This window comes from Nicotiana tabacum, chromosome 15 (assembly GCF_000715075.1).
Source record: "Nicotiana tabacum cultivar K326 chromosome 15, ASM71507v2, whole genome shotgun sequence".
In the NCBI taxonomy this organism is placed as follows: domain Eukaryota; kingdom Viridiplantae; phylum Streptophyta; class Magnoliopsida; order Solanales; family Solanaceae; genus Nicotiana; species Nicotiana tabacum.
In genome coordinates this window covers 42,821,001-42,839,441 of record NC_134094.1, presented here as the reverse complement: position 1 = coordinate 42,839,441, position 18,441 = coordinate 42,821,001, and the positions used below count along the sequence as shown (strand labels likewise).

Here is an 18,441-nt window from a genome sequence, read left to right as displayed (position 1 = left end):
AATGTTATTTTCTACTTTTGGAATGTTGTGGTTGTTTTAGTCCATTTTGTCTTGAAGAATCTTTGTGGAATGAAACGAAAAAAAAAATGAAAGTGATTTGTTTTAATTTGCAAACAAACTCATTACAGGTTTCCTCATTCTTGTTGGATTCTTTGTGTTGTTATTCTCCAATTTCTTGTCTCTTCTTCTTTATATTATATACACACTTCTCCAATAGTCTTGCAAATAGGAACACAGAATTGTCACTTTCTATTTTAATGACACTGAAACTTACAATAATATTTAACAATAAACTTCAATTTTTAATTTCATACTCCATAAGTATCAATAAAGTATCAAGCTGGCCTAATTAAATTTTATTTCATATTATTGATTAGCTCATTACATGCAACACTAATTAACCCCATAGCCAATGAATATAAAGAGAATAAAAAAAGACATATAAGGTTAAAGGTACGCTTTCAAGACACTAGAACTTGATAAAATATTCTGCACTCCCAATTTGATAAACTTTCTTGGACCAATCTCCTCATTTCTTTACTCAAGCGAGATTGGATCATATTCTCACTTCTTTTCTTGACCGACACTTCGATTTAACATTCGTGGGTGTAAGTAAGATTTCAAATTTCTTTATTCTCTTTACATTCTGTTCTTATACTTCTTTTTTTCTGACTTCAGTTTTAGCAAAGTTGAACAATGATTCTCGCCCAGATCTACAAGACATGAATGAAATCACAAAGAAGCTTACTCTTTCGTCTGAGAATCTTGCGGAGCAGCAACACACGACTTCAAATTTTAGAATTCTGCAGCAAAAATCTTGCAATTTCGAAAGTTTTCTTCTATTTTTCAGACATTAACCCTAGATTCACGCCCAATTTTTTGTATTTGAAGAAAAAAAACTTACATTGTTGAAGAGGATTAAAAGTGGGAGTCTGATAGAGAGGAGATAAAGTGGGCGTGTTTGTGCCCTAATTGTTGGAATGTCTTTTAACTAGGATAATTTTATTTTTAGGATGAAAATTTTAGCAACGGAAATAGCGACGGACCTAATTTCTATCACTAATAATAACTAATGAAATTTTATTTTAAGAAAACTAGCGACGAAAAATTTTGTCGCAATCAACTTTGGAATGTCTTGATAAGTAAAATGAATGCAGCGGTAGATTTTTTGACGTTAAATCCGTCGCTAAGTTCAAATAATTTTTCTCTCCCCACTTTCGTCGCTAATTTTAGGCGCTAATATTTAGCGTCAATTTTAGCGATGAATATAAGTTTTGGTCGCTAATCCGTCGCTATATTTGATACGAATTCTTTTGTAGCTTATTTGGCGACAAACTACAAAATACGTCGCTAATTCGTCGTTATTTAGCTATGGAGTATCTCTTGTCATTAAATTCCGTCGCTAAACGCTATTTTTTTGTAGTGGAAGTCGGTCATGCTCGGTCTCGATCTTCAGCGAGCACTTCGATCTTCGTGCTCCATACTTTGCCATTGAGCTCGAGCCTAGTTTATTACGAGCTTACTCTCAAGGCAGCTCCTCGTGTCTACGAAATCTGACATGCCCAATTTCAACCGTATATAGATAGTCTCCATATTTCTTGGAATAAAATGATAAGAAACGGTTTGAGCCTTAATTTTCCGAAACCTCGATCATGATGTCGTCCTTATGACGTAAGTGATGGATGTGATCGAAATGTCGTGTTAGTTCAGTTTCCCAAATCATTAATGCTTGTCAGTTAGCGGTCGGCCACTAACGCCACCGAACCGTCGCGGTGAACCTATAAATACCTGCTCCTTCATTGAATCAAACTTTACTTTTGCTCTAATCAAACCTCTAAGTATTCTTACTCTTTTCATCTCCTCCTTTTCGTCGTATGTAGAACCACCGTCGTTAGCATCGAAACCACCAATTTTTTATCTTTCTTCGATCCTTTTTTACTTATACAAATGGCGAAAACCTCAAAGACTGTACCACAAAAGGAGAAAGCTTCTTGCTCCTCTTCTCGATCGTCCGGCGGCAAGGCGCCAGCAAAGCTGCTTCCCCATGAATATGTTCTCGTCCTGTGTACTCTAAAATCCGACTTCAAGGTCGAAAACCCTTCATCGATCCCGGGCCGATGTGAGCATGTGTCGATGTACATGTGCTCAATATGGAAGAGTCACCTCGATGCTGTGAATAAGGACTGCAACTGGGGTCCCGAGGTCGTGTTGTAAATTCCTGCTCCCGAAGAGAGCATCACCGCCTCTGTGGAGGGGTTCTTAAGTGTTTACACTTACCCATTCACATTGAGTCCCCTCGACCCAGTAATTATTGATCTCTGTAAAAGATATCAAGTCACCCTCGGCCAAATCCACCCCTCTCTATGATGCATAGTAATCATGCTGCGCTTCTTCTCTAGCAAGGCCGAGGGGCTAAAGTTCACTCTAAATCACCTCATGCGGTTGTACCAGCCTCGAATCTACTGAGGACTAATCAGTCTCCAACGCCGAGCAACGAAAGCCTTGATCTCGAGCATCGATGAGGACAAGGATCGGGGTTGGATGAGTCGTTTTATACGGGTGAGGACTTGCGACATTATCCCGGAAGAGAAGATGCCGTTCCCTGAGGAGTGGAACTTCAACCATAAGTGATCTTTTAAACTTTGCCCTTCGTACCTTCTTCGACTTCGCCTGACATCCCCTTTCGATATGCAGCTGTTCCTTGGATGCCTCAAGCGGTACCTGACTTCGAAGATTGGGTTCGGAAGTTAGCCTCAACTTTCACATATGCCGAACGCACATGGCGTGATTTGGCAAAGGGCAGATGGGAGGCCAAGAACCACGGTAAGGATCTCCTTTTTCATGTTCTGAAATACTTTTTATACTCCATTCGTCACTAATTTTCTTTCATACAGGCCTGAGTAAGGATGCCATTTTGAGGCCTTCAAGTGGCGAGGAAGAAACCAAGTCCCTGGTTCCGAAGCCGGGGGAAGATAAAAAGAGGAAAACTGCCTCGCAGTCTGAGGATCCCATGCCCAAACCTCGAAGGGTTAGGAGAGAAGTAATCGCTCTCACGATGGACTCAGTCCAAAAACTGATAGAAGAAGAAGAAGAAGAAGAACAAGAAGAAGAAGAAGAAGAAGAGGATAATGCCCCGGCACTGACAGTCCGACCTAGGAAAGCCGTCGAGGTCACCAAACCTTCTGAGCCGACGACGGCTGCTAAAATCAAGCCTCGTGTCGAGGAGGCTTACAAAAAGAAATCGGGTGAGGATCCCGAATTACCAGAGGTCGAGACCGTTTCTCGGCCATCTGCAGCTTTATCGGACGGGGCCAGTTCTGAGACCCTGAAGATCGATCAGAGCGTCCCGAGTGACTTGCTCAGGACCATAATAGTATGTTACTTACCTTCTCTCCCGATCTTTTCTGAGGAGGCACTAAGGGAAGCTCGAGAGTTGAAGACTCCTGATAAAGGCGGAGGCTCTAGTGTCGGGGATCCCTTTTAGGATTGCTTTACTGAAGTCGATGCTGCCTCTGACATCGGTGATGCTTCTATTCTTTTAGAAGAGGCCCAACGTCTCTTATCTCGGGTAAGAATCAGTTTACTGCACTTCTGTTCTTTACTCTTCTTTTTCTTTTTCTCTAAATCTGACTTGTGTTTTCCTTTTTTGTATAGGCCTTCGCCAAGTTTCGAGCTGACCTTAGCCAGTGTGAAACTGAGCTCTAAAGGGTCTCGGAGGAGAGGAACGCTTTAAAGCTTCCTTGCAGCCAAAAAGACGAAACTATAACGGACCTTCAAGTGGATTTGGCCAAGGCTCATGAGGAAGAGGCCGAGCTAGATAAGCAGATGAGCAACCTTTTGATAAAGTACGGACTCGACCCAACTATGGAAGCTAATACTTCATTATCTCAGCTGCAGTAAAAGGTTGAAAAGATCGAGATGCTTCGGGGAGAAGTCGATCAAGTAAAGGCCGAATGTGATCGGTGGAAGGAGAACATGGACCGCCTGGCTGCGGAAAAAGAAACTACCTCAGCCAAATTGTCATCGACCGAGGTTCAACTTCGGGGTGTCAAAGAGAAAAGTTCGGCCCAAGACAATAGGATCGAGGAGCTTGAAACCAGGCTTGCTAAGGCCAAGGCAGAGATCGAGAAAACAAAATTCATGGCGTACAAGTCCATTGCCATGTACCGGGCCGATGTTGAGGCTGCCCAAATGCAGGTAAGGGAGGCTTCTGACCGAGAGCAATGGATCATTGACTCGGCAAAGTGTCAATCCCGGAGGGAAACCCTCAAGAAAATCCATACTCGAGGTTTTGACCTCTACGAGGAGATAGCCCGAGCCAAGGTGCTTGAGGCCGAAGCCAGGCAGCTTGCCTCTTTTGACGACGAAGACGATGATGAAAAAGGCAGTCGAGATGGATCCGATGAGGGGCCTGAAGGAGAAGTTGTTCCCGAAGAAGAGGTCGAAACTGACCGTAGTTAGGACTTAATTTCTCTTTTTGTAAGACCTTGATCGATCTCTTGTACATAACCTTTTCTAACAATATATAATAGAAAAACTTCTTTTGAATGTCTTCTCAATTTTATGTTCAAACGTGTTTTGTGATTTTGCCTTGTGAAAGTTTTGTTGTTGCAGCCTCCGTAATCGAGTGAGCACTAGTTCGAACTTAGAACAAAACCCTTAGTTTTTTTAGACACGCAAGGGCGAGTCCCCGAACTCAATAATATATTCGAGATTTCGGATGGCTTGATCGATGCCATGATTGCACTATTTTTATAACTGAGTTCGAGTATGTTTAGAACTTAGAATAGAATAAACCATTAGGTTTTTTATCAAATAATGGGTAATTTACCCCTTAAGGTTTTATGGCGGATCCTTGAGCTAAGTTCAAATCAACTTTATTTGAACTCGGAATAGTAGAACCCTTAGGTCCGAGTTGAGTGAGAACAAAGTCTCGAACTCTAGATGTATTGGCCCTTATGCTCTTTTAGGTTGGGCCCATATGGCCTCTAAAAGACGTCTATTATTTCCCCCTTCTGGATTATTTCCCATTGGGGTTTTTGAGGGTCCGATGTCGGTTGAAACCCTTTTGTTTTTTGTGCCTTAACACGTTTGTGTTAAAGATAATTTGATACCTCTTAAGGTTTTTCGAGGGCTGATTTTATCGAAGCCCTTTTGATTATTTGCCGAGGGTAGCCTTTTTTAACCGATTTTTCAGATAATTTGAAGGCCTATCATTATTGAGGAATTCAGATACGAGTTTTAGTTTGGCCGTAGCCTTCGGGTACGCCTCTTGGGCTTATTTCTTAATAATATTTCGAACTTGTTTGAAATGTCAGTCCCCGAGAATGGTGGCCTTGGCCTATAGATCGAGGGGTGCCTCTTTGAGATCTTATGCATTTGTGTTTAGATAACTTGAATATGCCTATCATCGATGGTAGTCCCCGAGTGTATATTTGCACTTTGGCTCTTGAGCCGTTTCTCGCAATATCATAAGCATGAGGTTTGTATAGTAGATAATTTTCTTCGAGACACAAAATGTTTAAATGAATAGAGAATGCTTCTTTGAATAGTTTATACATGCGCACATATTTTGCCATCGGGGCTCGGCTAATTTATATGGACATGGTTCACTTGACCGTTTGGTCCATTACAAAGCTTCCCTAGTGAGGCTCTTTGACATGAAGTACTATTCTCGAGAATACAACATTCGAGGGTGATGCCCTTCAGTATTCTAGGTTGATTGCAAAGAAGCCTTGGATACTATTGAATTGTCCTCAGGTAGAACATAATTGTTGCCTCGTTAAAAACCTCGCCGGGAAAACCCAGTTGGGATAAAAATAGATCTAAGGAAAAAAGAGTGCAACGCGTACTTTAAAACCCGAGGTCTCGATGTCTTTGGTCGAACTCCTACAATGAGTTAGCGCCGAACATATATAAACGAAAGAAGGGAGAAAGTCATACCTTAACAATAATATCGTTTGAGAAGTGATATGTTCCAGTTGTTTGGTAATGGTTCACCGTCCATCGTTACGAGTTTATAAGACCCTTTTACGACTATACTGAGGACTTGATAGGGTCCTTCCCAATTCGGGCCGAGCTTCCCTTCATTAGGATATCGAGTGTTGATGGTGACCTTCCTTAGGACTAAGTTCCCGACCCTGAAGTGACGACGGTTAGTTCTTCTATTGTAGTACCTTTCGATTTGTTGCTTTTGTGCAGCCATTCAAACAAGTGCCGCTTCTCGTTTTTCATCTAATAATTTGAGGCTAGTATTCATAGCCTCGCGGTTCGATTCCTCCGATGCATGTCGAAACCTTGCGCTGGGTTCCCCGACTTCGACTGTAATTAAGGCTTTGGAGCCATACACTAAGGAAAATGGAGTTGCCCATGTACTGGACTTTGATGTTGTTCGATATGCCCAAAGGACTTCGGGAAGAATTTCTCTCCATTTCCCTTTAGCTTCGTTCAACCTTTTCCTCAGGTTTTGGATGATAGTCTTGTTCGTCGATTCGGCCTGTCCGTTCCCACTAGGGTGATACGGTGTTGACAATATCCTTCTTATTTTATGGTCTTCGAGAAATTTTGTCACTTTACTACCGATAAATTGCTTACCATTGTCGCATACTATGTGTGCGGGTATCCCAAATCGACACACGATGTGATCCCAGATGAAGTCTAAAACCTCTTTTTCTCTCACTTTCTCGAACGCCTGTGCTTCAACCCATTTAGAGAAATAGTTAGTCATAAATAAAATGAACTTAGCTTTACCTGGCGCCGCTGGAAGGGTGCCGACGATATCCATCCCCTATTTCATGAATGGCCATGAAGATAGGACTAAATGAAGTTGTTCTCCGGGCTGATGGATCATCGGTGCAAACCTTTGACATTTATCACATTTTCGAACAAACTTCTTAGTATTTTTTTCCATGCTATCCAGTAGTATCCTGCTCTAATGATTTTGTGAATCAGTGATTCGACGCCAGAGTGGTTCCCACAAGTGCCTTCATGGACCTCTCGTAAAACATAATCGGTGCCTCCTAGCCCTAAGCACACTGCTAATGGTCCATCGAATGTTCTTCTGTATAATGTTCCATCTTCAGCCAATGTGAATCGAGTAGCTTTGGTTCGTAAGGTCCTCGACTCTTTAGGGTCCGATGGGAGCTTTCCATTCTTCAAGTATTAAATATATTTATTCCTCCAATCCCAGGTTAAGCTTGTCGAGTTTACCTCGGCATGGCTTTCCTCGATTACGGATCTCGAGAGTTGAATGACAGTTCCCGAGCTGATCTCATCTTCCTTGACCAACGACCCCAAGTTTGCAAGTGCATCGACCTCACTATTTTGTTCTCGAGGTACATGCTGTAAAGTCCATTCCTTGAAATGGTGCAAAGTTACCTGCAACTTGTCCAAATACCTTTGCATTCTATCCTCTCGAACTTCGAAGGTTTTATTTACTTGGTTTACCACCATTAAAGAGTCACATTTAGCTTCAATGACTTCTGCCCCCAGGCTTTTAGCTAGCTCGAGACCTGCAATCATGGCCTCGTACTCGGCCTCATTGTTAGTCAACCTAGAAGTTTTGATAGATTACCTAATAGTGCTACCCGTGGGCGGCTTCAAAACGATGCCTAGCCCGGACCCCTTCACATTTGAAGCACCATCTGTGAAAAGGGTCCAAACCCCCGATGACATACCCGATTTTAACAAGAGTTCCTTTTCAACTTCGGGTACGAGGGTTGGCATGAAATCAGCCATAAAGTCCGCTAAAATTTAAGACTTGATGGCCGTCTGGGGTTGATATTCGATGTCGTACCCACTGAGTTTGACGAACCATTTGGACAATCGGCTCGACAGTTCGGGTTTGTGCAAAATATTACGAAGTGGGTAGTGGTTAATACGCATACGGGGAGACATTGAAAGTATGGTCTTAACTTTCTAGAGGCGCTTATCAGTGCAAGTGCCAATTTTTCTAAGTGTGGATATCTAGTTTGTTCTTCTCCTAAGGTTCGACTTACATAATAAATGGGAAATTGCATACCTTTGTCTTCCCGAACTAGGACACCACTTACTGCGATTTCTGATACTGCCAAGTACAAGTAAAGTTTCTCATCTGCCTTTGGAGTGTGAAGCAGTGGTGGGCTTGACAGGTATCGCTTCAACTCTTCCAATGCCTGTTGGCATTCCGGGGTCCAGGCGAAATCGCTCTTCTTTTTGAGTAAAGAGAAAAATATGTGGCTTCGATCCGATGACCTCGAAATGAATCGGCCTAAGGTAGCTATCCGTCCAGTTAGCCTCTGTACGGCTTTTACACTATCCACGACGGCGATGTCTTCGATGGCCTTGATTTTATCGGGGTTGATCTCGATCCCCCGATTTGATACCATGAAGCCAAGGAACTTGCCCGAACCACCCCGAAAGCTCATTTCTCGGGGTTGAGCTTCATGTTTTATTTCCTTAAGATCTCGAATGTTTCCTGCAAATGAGCCAAATGGTCCTCTGCGCGCAGGGACTTAACTAGCATGTCATCAATATAAACCTCCATTGATTTACCTATTTGTTCTTCGAACATTTTATTCACTAGGCGTTGGTAAGTGGATCCTGCATTTTTTAGCCCGAAGGGCATTACATTATAACAATATGTTCCATACTTGGTGATAAATGAAGTCTTTTCTTGGTTTTCCGGGTTTATTTGGATTTGATTGTACCCGAAATAGGCATCGAGAAAAGTATGGATATCGTGGCCGGCCGTGGCATCGATCATGCTATCGATGTTAGGCAGTGGAAAAGAATCTTTGGGGCACGCCTTATTTAAATCCTTATAATCTACCCACATTCTAAGTTTGTCCCCCTTTTTAGGGACTACAACTACATTGGCTAACCATTCGAGATATTTCACCTCCTGAATGGATCCTATTTTGAGAAGTTTAGTTACCTCGTCCTTTATGAATGCGTGCTTTACTTCGGACTGGGGTCTTCTCTTTTGCTTCACCGGTTTGAATCTAGGGTCCAAGCTTAGCCGATGTGTCGTTACCTCTGGTGGAATCCCTGTCATATCTAAATGGGACCAAGCAAAACAATCTATGTTATCAACAAGAAATGGGATAAGTTTTTTCCTGAGTTCGGGGGTTAATCCCGTTCCCAAGTATACCTTTCGCTGGGCAAGTACTCGATCAATATAACTTGTTCCAGCTCTTCGACCGTTGATTTGGTGGCATCAGTATCTTCGGGAACAACAAAAGTTTGAGGGGTCAAAAAATCCTCCTCTTCTTCTAACTCCCGCTTCCCTGATTCGGTCGAGGCTGGTGGCTGTGATTGTTATTTGACTTTCTGTTTATCTTTGATGCTCAACCTTTTCGAGGTTGATAGTGTCGATATCGGGGTCACCTCATCGACCGCAAATATTTTCTTTGCAGTATGCTGCTCTCCATATACTGTTTTTACACCGTCCAACGTCGGGAATTTCATCATTTGGTGGAGAGTCGAAGGGACTGCCCTCATATTGTGGATCCAAGGCCTTCCGAGCAGGGCATTGTACCTTATGTCACCCTCGATTATGTGGAACTTGGTATCTTGAATGGTTCCAGCCACGTTCACTAGTAGAATAATCTCCCCTTTAGTTGTTTCACTAGCTATATTGAAGCCGTTTAAGACTTGAGATGCGGGTATGATTTGACTTTGTAGGCAGAGCTGCTCCACGACCCTCGATCGGATGATATTTGCCGAGCTACCTTGATCCACTAAAATACGCTTAACTTGAACTTCATTAAATAATATAGAAATTAGCAGAGCATTGTTGTGGGGCTGAGAAATGCCTTCTGTTTCTTCGTTGTTGAATGATAAAGTGCCTTCGGGCACATAATCTCGGGTTCGTTTTTCCCTAGTGATTGATACCTTAGTGCGTTTGAATATGGGTTCCTGTGGGATATCGACCCCACTGACGATTATATGAATGACATGTCGGGGTTCCTCCTGTTCATTTTTCCTGTTGGCGTCCCTTTCTCTGAAATGATTCTTGGCTCGATCGCTGAGGAACTCCCGAAGGTGACCCTCATTGAATAGACGGGCTAACTCCTCCCTTAATTGCCTGCAATCCTTGGTCTTGTGACCATGCGTGCCATGATACTTGCACATCAAATTTGGGTTTCTTTGGGAAGGATTGGTTTGTATGGGTTTGGGCCACCTAGTATCTCTAATCTTTCTGATTGCCGAAACAATGCCCGATGCATCGATGCTAAAGTTATATTCTGATAACCGAGGTGCCTCTGTGGGATCGACATACTTGTCGAAGCCACTTTTGCTCATAAGTCCTTGAGAATTCTGTCCTCGATCACTTCTTCGATTATTCCGGGCGGAATTGCGTCCTGAACCATTGTTCCTTCGATCTACGGTATATGGTTGATATCGGTCCTTGTTCGACCTTGGCTCCCTGTTGACGTCCCTCTGGTTTTTAACTGTCGACCTGTTTGGATATACTAAACCGAAAGGGGCTCCTAATTGGTCGTCCTCGACCCTGATCTTCGACTGATATCGATTGTGTACATCTGCCCAAGTTATAGCTAGATACTCGATCAAATTTTATTTCAACTGTCGTGATACTATCGAAATCCGTTCGTTCAACCCTTAGGTGAAAGCTTGAACGGCCCAATCATCTGTGACCGGTGGCAACTCCATGCGTTCCATTTGAAATCGGGACACGAACTCCCTTAGAATTTCATTATCCCTTTGTCTTACCTTAAAAAGGTCTGATTTCCTCGTTGTGACCTTTATGGCTCCAGCATGTGCCTTTACAAAAGAATCTGCTAACATGGCAAATGAATCGATGGAATTTGGTGGCAGGTTGTGATACCAAAACATTGCTCCCTTCGAAAGAGTCTCTCCAAATTTTTTTAACAGCATAGATTCGATTTCATCATCCTCTAAATTGTTACCCTTAATGGCGCATGTCTATGAAGTAACATGCTCGTTGGGATCGGTGATCCCATTGTATTTGGGTATGTCTGGCATATGAAACTTCTTTGGAATAGGCTTCGGAGCCTCACTTGGAGGAAACGACTTTTGTACAAACTTCTTCGAATCCATCCCTCTCAAGATTGGCGATGCCCCTGGTATCTGATCAACTCGAGAGTTGTATGTCTCCATTTTTTTATCGTTGGCTTCGATTCTCTTCTCCCCTGATTCAATTCTTTTGGTGATCTCCTCAAGCATTTTCATTACTGCAGGATTAGTCTCTGATTTGTTACAATTCGATCTTTCTGGTACTGGCTCGGTACGATAAGTAATTTCCGGCTCGACCCTATTCGGAGCTCTATGTTGATTTTGTAACTGAGCAATAGTGGCTTGCTAAGACTGAAGCATCTCGAATATCAATTGGATACTGACTCCTTCGTCTCCTCTGCCCTATGTTCCTTGACCACGAGATCGGCCTTCTCTGTGTACACTCCCATCGAGATCTGTGCCTAGGACCACGTTTAGAGCAACGTGCCAACTGATATCGATTGGGTTGGCAACCGGTGCTGCCCCAAGATTAGCCTGTGGCACCTCGATTCCTGGAGCGATTCCATTTTCGTTTTCATAATGAAATCCGAGGCCATTGTTACCGTGTGTGGATGCATTTTGTGAGTTTGACATGTTTTAACCTGAAAGCAAAGGCACTCAACAAGAACAAGCGTAAAATAGTGTGTTTTACCAGAATCAATACTGAACAATCACTATTATCCTTAGTCCCACGATAGGCGCCAAACTGTTTACCCTAAAATTCGAGTAACAATTAAACTTGTTTAGTGATTTTAAGTATATGTGATTTAATCCAATACCATGACAAACAAGGAATTGAAATAGATAATCTGAATAGTAAAATAAATCAAACCAATGTTCTAGTAGCGCTTTCGACCTCTATTCGAGATGGTCTCGAGGTTGGGTAAGAAGAAGAGTAAAGAACAATAATGAACAGTAATGTATAGTAAGTAAAATAGAGAGCATCATTTTTGTATATTTTTATTAGTGAATCAATGCCCCTTACAAATGAATAGGGTCCCTCTTTATATAGCAGAGGAATCCTAAATAAGGTACAATTCTAATCATAAAAACAATTTCCATAATTGACGTCAATAACCGCTTGATTTGATCTGTTTTGAGATTTCCACCGAGATCTTCGGTCGGTTGCTAATATATCCCCATTCCGTTATTATGCCTTACTCGAAGTCGGTCATGCTCGGTCTTGATCTTCAACGAGCACTTCGATCTTCGTGCTCCGTACTTTGCCATTGAGCTCGCCTGGTTTATTACGAGCTTACTCTCGAGGTAGCTCCTCGTGTCTACGAAATCTGACGTGCCCGATTTCGACCGTATACATTGTGATTTCTAATTTTCTAGCTTCTATTTCACTGGCTACTTCTGGTAAGTTTTCCCCTGACTTTTCGTTTCTTTCCTTGATTTGTGCCCAACACTTTCGGATCCTTGTGAAAGTTTAATCATTTTTACTTCAATCTTTAGTTTTCCTACTCTTCGGCATAATTTCTTGATAATTTGTTTACATGCATGTTAGTAATTCTATTGGGTGCATATAATTATATAATCCCGGTGGTTGATGTCTTTCTCACTTTTGACGCTAATTAGTTACTCCAAATCCATTTGTTTATGCAGAAATTTGTAGTATTCAGTTTGCTGATGGAATATGGGTCTTTGCTACTTTAAATACTATTTGTAAGCACTCTTTCATAATGTTGTATGTATGTAAATGTTATATTTCGTAGTTAGTGATAATTTCTTTCTCAAGGGGTTATTTTCCGGTTATTTTTCATTCTTTACCCAATATGATGAATATTTTCGGTGATATGCCTAAAACAACTAAACTATTTGTTAAGTATCTATTTTGTTTCTCTTTTGATATTCGCGAGTAAATTAGGACTGCCTTCAACGATGCAAAGTTGTACATTCAAGTGAATTGGAGGAAATTTATCATTAATTTTATACAAATGTAAAAATATTTACTGATGGCATGAAGCAATGTTAGAGTTTTGTATTTTACTTGTTAGTCCAATTGGATGTGTTATTATTGGTAAGGTAAATTTGTCATGGTATTACAGTCGAGATGGTCAATAAGCTGTCACTGGTGATTGTTTTTGTTGATAATTGAGGAAGAAGAAAGAGCCCAGAGATAATAGAGAGAGAGAGTATTATCTGAGTACACGATGGCCCCTTTATACATAGTTAATTTAACTACTAACCTAACAACTAACTTATTTAACAATTACTAATATGTCCTTATATTATTTAACACTCTCCCTCAAGTTAGGTATTGTAAAGATGTCAAAACACCTAACTTGGAACTCAAATATGCATGGTGAACTTTACTCAATCCTTTTGTGAGCAAATCTGCAGGTTGATCATTGGTAGGTATGTACTTTGTGCAGACCAGTCCTTGTTGAATTTGTTCCCTTATGAAGTGACAACCGATCTCTATATGCTTGGTTCTCTCATAATAGACTGGGTTGATAGCAATTTGAATGGTTGCTTTGCTATCAGAGAAAATGTCTACTGGCAGTTTAGCTTCTGCATCAACTTCTTTCAACACTCCCAGTAGCCATGTCAGCTCTGCTACTGTTGCAGCTAAGCTTCTGTATTCTGCTTATGCAGAACTTCTTGATATAGTAGTTTGCTTTTTGGACTTTCAAGAAACTAGAGAATTGCCCACCTTGATCAAAAATCTTGTAACAGATCTCCTAGTGACTGGGCAAGCTGCCCAGTGTGCATCATAATATGCTGTGACAATTTTGCTATGTTGACTTGATAACAATATACCTTGACCTGGATTGTTCTTCACAAGTTTCACAATTCTTAAGGCAACTTCCATATGAGATTTCTTTGGTTGCTGAAGGATTTGACTTGGAGTTTGAACTCCATAAGCTATGTCTGGTCTAGTAACAGTTAGGTATAAGAGTTTACCTATTAACCTTTGATAAGTTGTCTGATCTATTCTAGAGAGTCTTCAACTGATCTGTCATTCTTTGAAGTGTGCCCATCATACTGTTTAGATGTGAGCTTAACATTGGTATCAATTGGTGTAGTCGATGGTTTAGCTGCAGTTAGTCCAACTTCTGCTATAAGTTCTAAAGTATATTTTCTCTGATGCATAACGATCCCTTTACTGGATCTAGCAAACTCTAGTCCCAAAAAATATCTTAACTCTCCTAAATCCTTCATCTTGAAGATATTTTGTAGGGAAGTTTTAGTGTCTTGAATCAGCTTTAAATTGCTTCCTGTAACTAACATATCATTAACATAGATCAGCACCAAAACCATACCTTCATCTGTCTTTCTTATATATAAAGAATGATCAAATTGACTTTGTTTGAACTGTAATTTCAGAAGAGCTTCAGATAGTTTTAAGTTCCATTGCCTTGGGTCTTGTTTTAGCCCATGCAAGGATTTAGTGAGTCTGCATACTTTCTTCTCCCCCTGACCTCTAAATCCTTGTGGTAAATCCATGTAGATTTTATCAAATAGATTACCTTGTAGAAAGGCATTGTATACATCCATTTGGTGTATATGCCATTGCTTGGCTGCTGCCAGTGCTAATATGGTTCTAACAATTACCATTTTCACCACTGGTAAAAATATTTCTTGATAGTCAATACCCTCTTGTTGGCTATATCCTTTTGCTACTAGCCTAGCCTTAAACCTCTCTATCTCTCCCGATGCCTTGTACTTAATTTTATATATTCACTTGCATCCTATAGGTTTCTTTCCCTCAGGTAATGTGACTAATGTCCATGTACTATTACCTTCTAATGCTTTTATTTCTTCTTCCATAGCTTGTATCCATCTTGGATCTTTATTTGCTTCAGTGTATATAGTGGGTTCAGTAGTTGGTGAGAAGGCAACAGTAAAAGCTTGATGTTTAGGAGATAAATGATCATATCTTATGTACTTATTTAAGGCATAAGGTATCTCTTGATGAATATTCAAGGACACAAAGTCCTTCAACCATACTGGTGGATGTTTATCTCTGTTGGACTTCCTAACTGTAGGTTGGTCTGAGTTGGCTTGATTTCTGGTATGAGCTCTAGTAGATACGCTTTGATTGTTTTGTTGTACTTGTGGCTCCCCCTCAGTCATACTGTGGTTTTGGAGATCATGAACTGATTGAGGATTATAACTTTCTGTTGTAGTATCAGCTGTTATAGATGGACTACCTGTATTGTCATTACTGTAGTCTACATTAGTTTGTGTGTTAGTCTGCTGATCTTAGATAGTCTCAAAAAGAATTTCTGGACTGTCCATATATGAACCTACAGTTGGTGTAGTGTCTATAAACACAGGTGTTGAGGTGGAAGTTGTTCTTCTAAATGGAAAGATGTTTTCTTTGAATATTACATCTTTGTTGATGAAGAAGGATCTATTATCTAGATCATATAATATATAGCCTTTGTGAACTTCCGAGTATCCCATATACACAGACACTTTTGATCTAGACATTAGCTTGTCATGTTCCTGAATTACTTTTGCAAAACACAGGCAGCCTAGCACTCTTAAGTAACTTAAAGATGGTTTTCTATTATGTAGCCTTTCATAAGGAGATATATTTGCAATTACTAAGCTAGGTAACCTGTTAATTATATATACTGCAGCCAGGATGCAGTGACCCCAGAACCTAATAGGGATATGAGATTGCAGCCTTATAACTCTTGTTACTTCTAAAATATGTCTATGCTTTCTTTTTACAACCCCATTCTGTTGAGGGGTGTAAGCACAAGTTCTTTGATGAATAATCCCAAGATTCTTGAACAATTGTTCACAAAGAGAATTTACAAACTCTGTGCCATTGTCTGTTCTAATAATCTTGATCACCTTATTAAATTGAGTCTTGACATAGCTGAAGAAATATTGTAAACACTGATGTACATCTGATTTCTGTTTAAGTAGAAATACCCATGTCATTCTACTGTAATCATCTACAACTGTTAGAAAGTACTTGTTGCCATCAAAAGTAGCTACTCTATAAAGACCCATAGGTCTACATGATTCAAATCAAAACAGCATACACTTCTGATATCACTAGAAGGAAACTGCAATCTAGTTTGTTTAGCACAAGGACAAATTGTGCATTTATCTACTTTATCTCTCATATTCTGTACATTAATAGGCAGTATTTTCTTAAGCACTAAAACAGACACATGTCCAAATCTTTGATGCCATAACTACACATTGATCTGACTTACTTCACTTGCAGTCAATCCTTTTGCAGCATACACAACATTTTGCTTATTCCTTGCCAGTCGAGCTAATAGTATGTACAATCCTCTTTCTTCTTTACCAATCTCTCTCACCTTCCCAGTGAAGAGATCCTGAAAAACACAAAAGTCAGGGAAGAATGTTGCAGCACATTGAAGTTCTTTAGTCATTTTTGAAACTGAAAGAAGATTGTACTTAAATTGAGGCACATGAAATACATTAGTTATAGTGGTTTTGTCGAAAATTGAACCTGCCCCTGTGTGTGTGACTAGAGACACATCACCATTGGGTAACATAACCTTCTTAGGATCGACTATCTGAATTATTGTAGACTTATTCAGAAGGTTAGTATCAGATACCATATGGTTGGTTGCACCAGTGTCTATAATCCATTCATGTGAACCATTTGAAACCAATAATGCTGTATCAGTACCTGTTACATTTGCAGCTGAATCTTTATTGTTGGTGATTGTTGAGATTCCTCCTTTTTTCAACAACTGAACAATCTGATCATATTGGTTCTTTGTGAATGTATAATTTCCCAATTGGCTTGCAACTGCTTCCAGTCCTTGATTATAGGATACTTGATTTCCACAAGCAGACTGGTTTATGACATTAGTATTCTGACCATATGTAAATGTAGGTTCTGTAGGGTTTTGATTCTGGTTGTTATAATTCTCAGTCAGAATATTAGCATTGTGAGCAGCATTATACCCTCTTTTCTTCTGTCTGAAATCTTGAGGATACCCTACAAGTTTATAACAGTTTTCTTTTGTATGGCCTTTCAATTTGCAGTATTCACATTGAATATTAAAGTTCTTCTTGAACCTTTGATTTTGTCCACCTCCACCATTTCTGTTATACATAGCAACTTCAAAGTTTCCTACAGGATTAGCTCCAAGAATTCCTGAATTGGCTGCTATAGACCTTTGACTTTTATCACTCACTATCAAGGCATAGGCCTGATTCACAGTAGGTAGAGGTGACTTCATTAGGATTTGGCTTCTTGCTTGTGAATATGAATCATTTAACCCCATTAAAAACTGGTACAACCTCAACTTCAGTAGATAGTTAACAAAATCTCTTGATTTGGGACAATCGTACCCAGGTGCGGGGACTAAAGCTTCAAATTCCTCCCAAAGAGCTTTAAGTTTTGAAAAATAAACCGAGAGAGATGCAGAGCCTTGAGTTAATGTGGCTATTTCTTTATGCAAATTAAAAGTTCTTGAGCCATCAACTTTATTAAATCTCTCGGCTAAGTCTTCCCAAACTGTTTGTGCACTAGAGGCATACATAATTCCTCCAAGAAAACCTTTGGCCACTGAATTCATAAGTCAAGATAGAACAATGGCATTTACTCTTTCCCAATGATTTTCCATAGAATCTGGGAATCTATTTTTACTGCATGTACCATCAACCATACCTAATTTATTCCTACCCAACAGAGCAACCCGCATAGACCTATTCCAAATAGACTAATTTTCAATACCTGTTAGCTGAAATGAGATGATTTGAATTCCGCTAACATCTGCAGGTGAGGGCAACAGTGGATGATTATAATCGATCCCTGTCACTTGATTCATCTGATTTCTAGAATTGAGTCCGGAATTGAGATTTGGAGTTTCTTCAGTTGTCCCCATTTTCGCTTTTCTTGTTTCTTTCTCAATGATTTAACACCCAGCTGTGAGGAATTTAGACAGAACAAAATTTCACCAAGTAAATTTCAGAGAAGAATGATTGCGGGAGAAAATTTTCAGATCTAGAGCTTCAATTTCACGAGCAAAATATCTGATACCAAGTTGATAATTGAGGAAGAAGAAAGAGTACAGAGATGATAGAGAGAAAGAGTATTATTTGAGATTATTTTATTCTGAGTACATGATGGCCCTTTTATACTTAGTTAATTTGCCTACTAACCTAACAACTAACTTATTAGACAATTACTAATATGTCCTTATATTATTTAACAGTTTTTCTATCTAATTTTTTCTTGGGCCCTTTACTGTTATTGCAACTGGAATAGAGTTCTGCCCAAGCGAAAACGAGCTCTGACTTTTTCTGTTCTTCTATTTCCTTAGGTTAGGAGGTGTGACTAGCGGTAAAAATATTTAAAGGCAGAATCTGTTACCTGAAAAAGTCTTTGGTTCAGATGCACCATACAGGCATCTCAAAGCTGTTACAATTGGATCCTTTGCATGTCATTTTGATATTAGTCAGGATGACAGA

At 40.2% G+C, this 18,441-nt stretch overlaps 1 protein-coding gene across 1 annotated transcript; it reads right to left on the bottom strand.

The window, feature by feature from the left end:
• Nucleotides 1-16,074: 16,074 nt before the first annotated feature.
• LOC107775693 (uncharacterized) lies at nt 16,075-17,695 on the bottom strand. Its single transcript, XM_016595445.2, has 2 exons — nt 16,649-17,695; nt 16,075-16,328 (listed from the first exon to the last, which is right to left on the bottom strand). Exons 1-2 carry the CDS (start codon nt 17,544-17,546, stop codon nt 16,294-16,296), a joined length of 933 nt encoding a protein of 310 aa, XP_016450931.2. The 5' UTR covers nt 17,547-17,695; the 3' UTR covers nt 16,075-16,293.
• Nucleotides 17,696-18,441: the final 746 nt, after the last annotated feature.

Coding starts and splice junctions, on each gene's coding strand:
- LOC107775693 (XM_016595445.2), bottom strand. CDS start 17,546: ATGAATTCAGTGGCCAAAGGTTTTCTTGGAGGAATTATGTATGCCTCT. Junction 16,329..16,648: donor TTCAGCTGCAAATGTAACAG/GTACTGATACAG, acceptor TGTGTTTTTCAG/GATCTCTTCACTGGGAAGGT.